Here is a 12,500-nt window from a genome sequence, read left to right on the forward strand (position 1 = left end):
AGAGATATACAGAGAGAAGGGAAAGAGAGATGGAACTCTAGTGGCTATGCGTGTCTGTGTAAACAAATGGTTAGCGTTGCGTTGCTAACCTAGGGCCTGCTATGGCCAGTTACAACAAAAGGCGCAGCGCGTGTATTTCTGGACTAGTCGGCGAAACGGCCGCGCTATGACGGTCCTCGGAGAGTTCCGAATATTGATGGTTAAATCAATACTTGAACTATTCCGTGCGAACGCCACAAGCGGGGTCGCTAGGCTTAGTAGCCAGTAATACAGAATGGGTTAGCAGAGAGGAACCTAAGCTAAGAAGAAGGATAGACAGAGAAGCAGGAGAAATGCAAATAACATGTGCACATGAAAAATAACTCAAGTCATAGTTCAAAACACATCTATCTCAGTACATAAGCTATGCCCAGTGCCTACTGTGTGAGATGAAGAGGAGGATCCAGTTTCCAAAGGCTCGGTACGTCCGTCTGGAAATGGGGATTGCAGTCCACGTTTCTCTCGTCCTCGAGAGTTTGGGGCTGCAAAAGTCTTTGTTGTTGCGGCTTCGAGATTCTTCGGTTGAAGTGGCGTGCGTGGCTTCTCTCGCAGTGAACTCGCCTTTAGTTCAGTGTCCGGATGAAAGTCTATAGACATGACCAGGCAAGATCTAAGACTTGTCGTGAGGAATTCTTTGCAAAGGTGTTTTAAGCTTACAGTGTGTGTAAGATGAACTCAGCAGTCTATGTTTGTTATTCGGCCGGATATCAAACAATACTTTGTCCAAAATTGTTGCGCAAGTTACTCTATGCGTCTCGCCCGACCAGCAGCCAAAACTAGAGTGACGAACAATGGTCCCTGGGGAACACTTCACGTGTGGCCAGGTGATTGTGAATGGGGCTTTGGTCACAGCGCCTCCTAAAGGAGGAGGACTGAGAACAACATGGCAGGGACCCTGGGCCAGCCATTTGGCAATCAGAGGGAAAGTAACTCTTTTACTACTGATTATTGATGACCTTCGTCTCAATCATCATCAGTTTGAGTCACATGACTCTCATAACTTTGTCATGAGTTTCTCTGCGTAGAGAAGTGGCAGGAATTATACCTACACACTCTTCAGTCTTTTTCTTCATCTCGTCGTGGCTGCCATCAGTTCCAGTGTGTGTGTGGGTGCGCAAATCATTATGGTGCTCCTTCTCATCAAACTGAAAAGTGACACTAGGTCAGTTCTGTGTAACCACCATATCACACATGCTAATGAGACTATTGTTTCTGCATCAACCGCCGGTGTGCCAAGTACGGCAACAACAGTAGCTTCAACAGCAGCCACAATAGTATCAGTAGCAGCTATCCCAACAGCCGCACCAATAGCAGTTCCAGCAGTAGCTCCAGCTGTAGCTCCCGCAACCACAGCTCCGGCAGCAACCACAGCTCCGGCAACAACCCCAACAGCTTGCATGCCCACAGCTCCGGCAACAACCCCAACAGCTCGCATAACTGGTTCAGCAAAAAAAACAGCTGCCCAAGCTGTTACAGCACCCCCGACAATGGCTCCCATGCGAGCTCCAACCACAGCAGCAACAGCTCCAACAACTGTTGATGGAAATATTTGGCACGTTATAGAAATATGGTAGCCCTTTCATACAGATCGGACCGCTGGTGATCCTATGCACTATTTGCTGAAAAAGCTTAACTACATTGACACTGCTATCACACTACTGATCGTCTTAAAGGTGTAATATTTTAAGTAGTTCATTTCCAGAATTCATGCTGCAGATTCACAAATGTTACCCTTGTAACAAATACTTACCTATACCATCAAATTCAAAATATTTAATATGACTGAGAAAATTACACTTTTCATACATGAAAAGGGGGATCTTCCCCATGGTCCGTCATTTTGAATTTCCAGAAATAGATATCTTTAGCTGCAAAACTTACTGCGTTTTGGTCATACTAGTAAATGTTGGTTTAATATTCAGAAAATATTCATGAAAAGATCGAATTTGGCAATAGGTAGCACAGTTTAATTGAGCTGCATAGTTGCAATACCTACTCTGGCCACCCTGCGCCACCATCTTACAATGCACTTTTAAGTAAAATGATCAATCATTACCAATTTGGAGACAATTAAGTTATGACATAGGATCTGCATGAAAGGGTTAACAAAATTTGCCACCTTATAAAATAGCTTGTTGGCTGACTCTCCACTAAAAATGGTGTAATTGGAGGCTGAGGAAGACTACAAGGTCAAAGCGTCATTATGCCAGTGAATGAATAAAAAGAAAGTAAGGAGTTAAAGAATAAACAATCCAAAGGAGTGTGTGAACCTTGTTTAAAAAAAACAGGAAATATATATAGCTAAACTATATCATAGAGTTGGAGGAGAAACTGGAGCACACTGGACCTTTTTTGTATTGGTTTTACAGACTACAGTTACGAAGGCTTTAAAGGGGCATGCACGAGTAAACAAAAATCCTGAAGTGTTTATGAGCTCACTAGAAACCTTCTCATGTGAACCAGGTGAGTACAAGAAACCCCTCTACTTGCGCATGTTCTTTTAAGGCCTCCATAATTAGTAGGCCTGTAGAGTAGTATTAAGCCAAAACAAATACAGTATGAGGCTGATCCCAATTATGAGTCAGATCCAATCACAACATTTCAGTGGAATTATGAAAGCTATATTTGCTCACCCCGTCAGACCTGTTTTGGGGCCTGTTTACAGGCAGTGTGAGATACCACATCAGTTCACCAGTCCTTGTTAGCCATCCTAATAAAGCTCCAAACCACAATTAAGAAAACAACTGGTAAATTGATTAAATTAAACTTACATGTGCATGATGGGCAGTAAGCATTTGAATCTATAATAATATGATTTAGTTAACCCTCTCGGCGCCACAGGCGACTTTTGTCGACGAGATGCCGTATTGATTACAACGGCCGTTTTTTTCAAATAGGATATCAAATGTAGTTCAACTTCCACTCCATTGGGTGGCAGACATGTAGTACTTCAGTTCTAAACACATTGGGACGCCTTATATGGTATTTTGTTTAAGAAGACTACTAAACTACAAACCTCGGACATTGCGGAAGTAACTTCTCCCCTGTGGAACAACGCGACAGACGGAAGCAGCCTTGTAGTGACATTACGTGGATAATTCTACTGAATAAACGACCAAATGCACTCAAATGGTAACTTGTCATGATTGTACATATGTATTCATCATATATTTCGCCCCTAAATGAGGTAATATGCAAACAGGAGTGTATTTTCTGCCGCGTTATACTTCCCATGTTACTGTTGCCTGAGGGAAACTATCGACAGCCTATTCATCGATCATGGGGACTGTAACAAGCAAACCCTTCATTCATTCACTTGTAAGTACACAATAGAAGTGTTCGTTTCTGCAGGAGACTTGTATATTGAGGAAGGGAAGGTTTTTTCCGATCGAGATGCGAGGTAATTTCATGCTGCTTTGTAGGCTATACTGTCGCTATGCTGGCGACGTTCATTGCAACGACAGGGGAATGATGCAACGCGTCGTAATTTGCCTGTTACAGAGTCAATATTCATCATCGAGGTGACAGTGGTCAGGATGTTTGTAGAAGAGCTTGTATACTAAGTAGAAAAGTAAATGAAGACAAAATAAATGCGCATATTCCTGCCAACAGTGGGGGATGGAGTGAGAGGAGTATGCGCTCGAGGTCTTGTGCGCATTCTACTCGGTGCAAAACGGAAGCATAGTTCACGCTACTCGACACTGTTCCTGCCGACTGCAGGTCTAAATAAATAGCAATGCTATTCTAATGATATAATAACAGTAATAATTATGTCCAATTGCGACCTGACTGAGTCTATTTGCAACAAAAAAGTGTGATACCAGCTGGGGTTTGGTGCATCAGAAAGACATGGGCGATATAGGCTAGGTAACCAACCCCAACCCCCCCCCCCACACACACACACACACACACACACTTTCCTTATATCACCTATTTGTATATCAGTAAATGTAACACTGGGTTTGAATAGATATTTGCACAAGTTTTTAGACGTTTTAGAAGTTTTGTAGCCCATACCCAGAGTCCTTCAGGGTGTACGCTGACAGGCCTACTGTAGGCTACTGTAGGCCTGCTGTACTTGGTTCAAAGACACACAAATGGACAAAATGCACATAATACCCCTAGTGTGGATAGAATCTGTATGCTGGGCATTGCTGTGAAGGGTGTCCATGCACTAAAAAATAACTTGTCACCTTCATAGACCAGTCCCTACAGGCAAAACGGCAACCGTCCATTCACTTGTGTTTGTCACTATGCTACATTGTTGCACTATATTAGTTACAAATTACACTTTTAGTGTACAATTTATTGCTTTCTATACCAACATGTATTCACAGAACATAATAGTGAAGGTGTCTGGGGAAGTTTTATAAATTAAATTAGATAAATTATTAAAAATATTTTGAAAATATGCAAAAATATCCAATAACTCATTATAAATTCAAAATGGCTGACACCATGGCGCCGCGTCGTTCGGCTGCCTATCTGGTAACTCCTGCTCCCGTGCAACTTTTTTAACTTATTTTTCATGTAATTTGACCATATTTATTTTGTAATTTTGTTACATTCATGACCGCGTGTATGGAAAGCACTTTTAAGTGCTGTCTACAGCGTCAATACGTGGTGAAGTTTGTTAAATTTCACCGTGGTGTCCAGTCCAATTGATAGCGGTAATGGAATTACTATGGAGACGAAATGCGCATTCCGGAGGGGACTCGTTGGAGCAATACATGGATCCGACAGCACTTTTTTCCCATGTCAGCGGATATTTGCCGGACTTTTGTACATCTTGGTGAACGGCAAGTGCGAAGATGCCGTTTTTGTCACCCTGCGAGCGCAACTCATCCAACCCGGAAGAGCGCTTCCCCCCTCCAGGAGACTGCGGCTGTCTACGGTCGTTACTGTCTGCGTTGCCGTTGATCTACGCCTCCACACAGGATTCCACCTTCTCAGCTATGGATCGGACAATTACCCTACTCTATTTGTTTGTTTGTTTGTTAGTCTTTCTGCACTATGGAGTTAACCAGAACTGTCATTTCACTGCAAGCTAACCCACAAGGTTACGGTTGTATGTGCCAAATAAATTACTCTTGCTCTTACTCTTACCATATGACGTCATAATATGCAAATTAGATGGTATAATTTACTCCCAAAATAAACTTTGGGTCATCCTCAATATTTGTCTCATTAATTGTCAGGCTCTATCTATAACCCATGTTAAGCCACAGCCTTTTGAATATAACATGTCAAAATCATCAGTTTTGGGCAAAAACCTGTGGCGCCCAGAGGGTTAACCCCTTTGAGCATAAGCTCTATTACAGACAACACAATGGCAAAGACCAAGTCTTAATCTGTTCCTTGAGACTCTCTGTAATGTCACAGTAATGTTATGATGTATTTGAGCTTTTTTTAAAAACAGTGAGTCCGAACTCTGGTGATCCAATCTGCATGAAAGGTCTTTGTGGGTAAAAGTGTTTCTTGCAGAAGAACAGTTCCCTATCTTCCTGACAGTCTTCTGGATGGCTGAAGTAATTATTCTGCAATTCACATATCGTTAAGTTTTTATTAAGTTGACTAAAATTGTAAAAGTAAAATTGTCATTAAAGGTACACTGTGTAAGATTTTTAGATGTTTATTTCCAGAAGCTACCCATTCACTAATGTTACCTTTTTCATGAATACTACCACCACCATGAAATTCTATGTATTCATTATGACTGAAAAAAAAATGCTCTTTTCATACATGAAAAGGGAGATCTTCTCCATGGTCCGCCATTTTGAATTTCCAGAAATAGCCATTTTTAGCTGCAAAAATGACTGTACTTGGGCCATACTAGAATATTAGATTATTACTTAGTAACCTTTCATGAAAAGATCAAATTTGGCAATAGGCAGCCCAATGAGCAGCTAGTTTCAGTACCTTTTTTGACCATTTCCTGAACAGTGCACCTTTAAGTATAACTGCTATTTAACCTGCCTATTGCTGACACATGATAAGCACAAGTTTCTCTGATAACCCGTCCCATGACAGCTTTGGCCGGGCCCAGGACAAAGTCATCTGAAAGGGCCCCCCTCTCAATACATGAAATGGGGTCCCGGTTCTGGACTTGTAACAACTGACCTGTTTATATCTTCCCCTATCGACAGTCCAGAACTTGTTCAAAAGTTATCATGCAAACAAACATCAACGACGACAGACAGATTTACAGATACATGTGGGACTACCAGAGAAAAAGCTTCTGTAAGGCATAATACGATTTTACTTACAAATCCATGTTGCCATGTTAGTATTTACAGGTGCTGTGGGATGTACATTTGCTGTTGCTGTGTGCTGCTGGAGAATGAAGGTTTCATTTTCACCTTCATTGTGTTATCATTAGCTTAGATAACTCTATCCTACTGGTGTCATCCAGGGCGTACATATTGGTCCACATTCTTAAAGTCCTCTTTGAGTTGTGTCAATATGCCTTGGAATGTGACCAGTCTCCCTGTGGAACGACATTATAAAGGTTTGGTTGCAATGCACTGTCTTTGTGTCTTGATGGTAGAGGAGTCAAAAGAAAAAGTAAAAGTAAGGGGTCTTACACACCAAGGCGGTAAAGCGTCGCGGAACGGCCGCGTTTTTTACCGGCGTCTGTGAAAATACATTGAAACCTATCTGTCCTTACACACCAACCGGCGGTAGTCGGGCGTCAGCGGCGCGGGAGCCGGCTCCGCACCGCGCTGCATTTGGAAAATAGAACTCCAGCGTATTTTTCACGCCGGCAACCGGCGGTGTCTCATTGAAATGAATGGCAAAGTAGCACGCTAGCTTTAGCTTTGGGGAGGGTTTTGAACAGGACTGGCCGCGCACGCCGACGCTGTCAGTGTGCAACGCAGAGAAAAGCACGCTGGCCAAAACTAAGCAGAAAGACCGCGTCCGTCCTGCGACCGTTCCGTTTCGCCTTGGTATGTTTTGGCCCTAATTTGCGGTGTAAGTACAACACTAGCACATGATATAGCTGTTACCCCAGTTACTCCATTGAGGTAGACTGTGTTGTTCCTGAAAAACACTAAAACCCTAACAAGAACCTACCAAGTTGATCCAAACAGTGTCAGCTGATCATAAGACAAGTACACCACGGTGTAGTACGGGGGCGTTGCCTGAGGACACGAGTGGATGGAAAATTAACTCCCTTGCGCATGGTCATTGGTCAGTGGGTGCGATGGATACAATTTCCGTACTCCCTTGCGCATGGTCAGTGGGGGCGACACCATGATGGATAATTTATGGCCAAATTAACTGCAACTGTTGGTCAGCAGTAATTGCTGGGGGTAATTAAGGACAGCTGACAAACATTCACGCTGTCCTATAACCTGTTCCACACTCCGAACCTTGCGGAAGTGGCATTGCATGCTTCCCTGATGCTTCCAATACTGACCGTAGATGAAGAATAAAATGTCCGTACTCCCCTCACCATCATTTCGTACTACGCTGTTACGACGTCAGTAAGCCCTTCTGTCTCTACTCTCCTTGGTCATGCCTATTCGAAAACCAATAAGTGGCGGCCGAGTCGCGCTGTGTCGAGTTGTAGGCCTACCAAAATGCACACAGCGTGCAGTGCTCTCTCTGGGCTGTTTATTTTCCAGCCCCTTTCGAACTCTCTGGTGTTGGTCTGTGAGAGAGCATGTACATTGCCCATCGTGCTGTGGTTTGTTTGACGTGCCTACTACAATACTTGGAATTCCACCACCATTTTTTTTAGCAGAGGTAAAAGTGAAAGTGATTAGATGCAGCTACAATCCATTCCGAGTCCCAACCAGTTACACGAGGGCATGAATGAAATTGACTTAGACTTGAACTTTATTTATCTCCGAGGGGAAATTCATGTCCCATGTTGCTCTGTAGATAAAAAAGATAAAAAGAAAAAAAAAGATAAAAATAGATACAAAATAAAGATGGGTGATCTATGCAGAAAAGTCTATGAATTTCTCCTTGTCCTTCATTGACAGATTGAACAGCTGTGTATGGCTCTTGGGACAAGTCTGTTGATTCTGCACGTAAGTGCCCTCAGCATCCAACTGAACATACTCTTCTGTTGGATAATAGTGTTCAGGGCTGTAGTGGTCAAATTAGAGGTGGGTAAACTATGATTTTTTTTTTATCAGACAGACCGTGGCGCGACGCGACACGACGCAGCACAAAGCAACGCAAGGTGTTGCAAATCTGTATGGCTGTCCAGGCCATATTCCATGACGTTATCAGTTAAAGCCATATTAAATCACTGACAGTCAACAAATGTGTTTGTAGTTTGTAGTTTATTAAATTTCAAATTTAAACAGTAAAGAAAAGTATGTGTAGAGTAAGAACTATCTACAGTAGATATGGTGTGTGTGTGCGTGTGCTTGTGCGTGTGTGTGTGTGTGTGTGTGTGTGTGTGTGTGTGTGTGTGTATGTGTGTGTGTTTTAGTATGCATGCTTTTTAAAGTAATGCCCAGAGGGCCTCCTTGTCCGCTACGTCAGGTTCTGCCTTGCAGGGGCGTGTTCTGGGGTCCATGGCTCCCCTGTGCTTCACCAGCCAGGACTTCACATATGGTGTTGGATTGAACTTTGTGAGTGGCGGGCCATTCAGGTGAAGAAACATCAAGGATGACACAGTGGTAATGTGCAGACTGCATCTCAGGGGGCACACTATGATGTTCATTAAGCTGAACCCTCTCTCACACTCAGCAGTGCTAACTGGAATGAGATGGTGGATATTCATGAGTGGTGCAAGGTTTTCTGGAATGATGCTTGAGTTATCCTTGAAGTCCCTGAAGCCTTCAAGAATTTTTCTGTCATCAAGTCTGAACCTTTGGGCAAGTTTTTTCACATTGGATTCCCCATATGGTTCATTTAGGGGAACAGGCCAGTTTTCTGGAAGAAGAACTTTAAAGTGGTCCAGCAATTCACTGTACTGGGCCTTGTTTTCGGCTGACACACTCTGTTGCCTAGATGAGCCTGTAGTGAACAATCTGTCCTCCAGGTTCTCCTGTTTTTCTGTAGCTTGAAGGGCCTCCTGCCTCTTGTCACCTGGACAGGTAATCATTGAGGAAACAATGCGAATTGTTCGTCTCATTAATGTGTCTGCTCTTGTGAGGGTCATTCCTCTTTCTTGTAAGCTCAGAGAGAGGTGGGAGATCTCCTCTAATGTGTCATACATGAGGGCTAAATCACATAGGAATTCCTCTTGCTCCATTTTTGTCATAAGACCTCTGTACATGGCCTTGTCATTTTCCTCTCTTGTGGCATCCACTGAAGCAGCACTGAAGTGATGATACAGGGCCTTGTAGGAATTCCATACAGCTTTCACAGTTCTGAAACTGCTGGCTGCCCATCTGACATCAAGGACCCTCCCAATCTTTTGCAGATTTACCTCAAGTTGTTGTGCATGCTCAGCCAGTTCCCGGCAGTTTTTTGGTGACCTGTGGTACAGTGTGTAAATTTTGTCTAAAAAAGACTTGAAATGATGGACATTGTTAGTGTGCTTGACTGTGTCTCCAACAGCTAATTCCAGCCTATGGTTTAGGCAGTGCCACACAATGAGATGTGGATACAGGAGTTGTAGGCGTGCAGCTACCCCTGACTTCCGGCCCAGCATGGCACTTACCCCATCACTGGCAAACGCAATGAAATTTTCTTTGATGAAATCTTCATCCATTCCCCAAGTCTGGAGGCACTGTAGTAAACTCTCAGTGATGCTCTCAGCTGACTGGCTTTCCAGCTCCACCAAATCCAGAAATAATACTGTGGGTACGCCACTTATAATGGATGTTAAATAAACAACCAGGGCTGATTTCTTGCTAAGAGTTGTTGATTCGTCAATTAAAACACTAAACCTTTGGTGTTCAGTTACGATGTGGTTCAGAGCTTTCTTCCTCATTTCATGAGATGTGTGGTCTATTATATTTTTTGCAGTGTATCTTGAATGTAGAGTGATACCCATGTCAAGGCCATTCTCTTGCTGGAGCGCCACAAGTTCGGGGTAGTCTGTGAATGGCCTGTTCTTCTTTGCCATGAAGTAGGCTGTTCGAAACAGTGAGGCTGTCTTCTGTTCTTCACTCTCCAGTTGTTTTTGCATTGATACATCTATTGTGTGTTTTGTGTTCACTATTTTTTCGGCTGCCTTGTGGCTCTTTGATGAGGTGTGTTTGAAAATTTTACTTCTCAAGCATGACAACTGATACTGGTGATCACCGTTGCGACTGTATGTGACTTTAGTTGCGGCCCATTCATTTGAGAGACACATTCCTGTTTCTTTAAACACTCCAAGGCCTTTCACTTCTTTGCAGATTTTGCATCCAAGATATTCACTATTGACAATAAGCCAAGGGTTATCTTTTTTAAACTGTGTGTGCTGTTTTTCTGTCCAGATACTGGGATGGCATCTGCTCTCTCTTTCTCCTCTCACTGTGTCTTCAGTCTCAGATTCTGCATCTCCCTCTACTTCAGACTCTCCACTCTCCATCTCTCCTGACCCTCTTTCTTCTCTTACTCCTCTCACACTACCTGTTTCTTCATCTCCTATTTCATCTTTATCTGTTGGTCCTCTTTCATTTCCTCCTCTTTCCTCTTCTATCTCTATCTGATCTCCTGGTGTTTCTCCTCTCCCTGTGATCTCTGCCTCATTGCCTGTACCATCACTGCCTGAAAAAGGTAGAATTTAAGTGTTGTGTGGCTGAGAACACCAGTTAAGCAGCCTGCCAATTACACTGACAACATAACTGACAGGATCACTCATGTAGGCTATAACTACCTATGTCAGCATAAATAGCCTATACAGCACGTTTTTTGTTACTATTGTTTTATATTTAGAAAATACAAGATTGCTATTTTTGTTTTACACGTGCCAATTCAATGGCTGTTTAAAAAAAAAGTCATATATAAGTCATCATATAAATCGTATTTTTGAGACATTTAGAATGACAATTGACCTTTTATTTGATTTGCTATTCTCATTTCACCTTGAAACGTCTCGTGCGGTAAAATTACATTAGTGGTTAATTTAGGTCTGTGAGCGGCATTGCTAGCTTTCGTGATGTAGAATGACTCACGGTGGGTGACGAGTGCAATACAAGGATAGCATGACTACGCATTAGCTAATCTGAAAGCTCGTTCTGTCATTGCCACAATGCGTCAAGTCAAACTTATTTATAAGGCACATTTAACGACTCATGTAAATTGATCTTTGTCAGTCTTACTTTGTACTTGAGGCCTTTTGCTGGCATCTGCGGAAGTGGAAGCACTGGATGGTCTCTTCAAATATCTCCTAATATCCATGATGATTAACTTTGAACAGGTAGGCAGGCAGGCAACTACACAACGTGTATAGTTTACATATTCCCTGGATCCTGATTGGTGTCGCCGCCGCAGCCGAAAGACACTGATTGGAAGGTCACATACCCGAATATAGAGCAGATGAAAATGATTCCTACTAAAGCGTTGTATGTTCAACAATATTTTTTAAATGACACCAAATTTATTTTGGATTATTCCAACGGCAGATCACAAGGCGCAGGGAACTTTGACGTGCGTAATTGCCATTAAGAGCTGCGTAAACGCTATTTAGAGGTGGGTAAACGCTATAAACGCTATTTAGAGGTGGGTAAACGCTATTTCCTGAATTCCAGAGGTGCGTAAACGGCGTTTACGTGCGTTTACCCTCCACTACAGCCCTGATGGTGTTGTATAGTGGTGTTCCTCATTATCCAAGATGGCGAGCAGTTTGTTTAGAGATCTTTTATCTGATATTGAAGTGAGGTTCTCCAGTTCTTCTCCTACAACAGAACCAGCTTTCCTCACCAGTCTGTCAAGTCGCTCAGCATCCCTCTTCTTTGTGCTTCATCCCCAGCAAACCTGAGAAGAGAACACTGGCTACCACAGACTAATTGAACACGCTGAGTATTGTATGCTGCATTGCAAATGCCATGCCCTCTCTTCTGCTCGCTGATGATGACAATTTGGTTAAATACACTACCAAAAGTTTGGGAGTTTGGATAGCTTCCTCGTCAGCAGCAGCAGTCATTGTGAGTCAATATAATTGAGAATAACGTGTAAGAACGACAATGCAAGCAACGCTATTGCGTAGGGTACTGTTTAAAGCACATTCTTTTTCATAGGTTATGCACATGTGCCTAATCAAACCGTCTTCAAGCACGAACAGAAATTATTCTGGTCCTCCAGAAGTACACCTATAACACCTGCTTGAATACAAGACCTATTGCATTTTAAACTGAGTTGGTTTCTCTTTAAACGCTTAAATGCTTACATTCTCACTGTTGGATTGTCTGCATTAGGCTTAGTCTAGTCAAATCTTTAATGGTGCTATGTTAGATTAGATTCGACTTGAGAGAGAAAGGCAGACAGACAGACAGACAGACAGACAGGTTGTAGTAGAAGAAGTAGTAGTAGTACTGTAGTAGTAGTGTGTGTGTGTGTGTGTG

The 12,500-nt window shown here is 42.8% G+C and overlaps 1 protein-coding gene across 1 annotated transcript in view; it reads left to right on the top strand.

Annotated features, from left to right (window-relative positions):
• The window catches only part of LOC134441070 (uncharacterized), a 96,348-nt gene that overhangs the window by 2,420 nt on the left and 81,428 nt on the right, over positions 1-12,500 (top strand). Inside the window, exon 3 of the mRNA XM_063191262.1 lies at positions 12,480-12,500. This exon is cut by the window's right edge and continues 89 nt beyond it. Within this exon, the coding sequence (XP_063047332.1) occupies positions 12,480-12,500 (21 nt within the window). The remainder of the gene's footprint in view (positions 1-12,479) is intronic.

This window comes from Engraulis encrasicolus, chromosome 24 (assembly GCF_034702125.1).
Source record: "Engraulis encrasicolus isolate BLACKSEA-1 chromosome 24, IST_EnEncr_1.0, whole genome shotgun sequence".
NCBI classification, from domain to species: domain Eukaryota; kingdom Metazoa; phylum Chordata; class Actinopteri; order Clupeiformes; family Engraulidae; genus Engraulis; species Engraulis encrasicolus.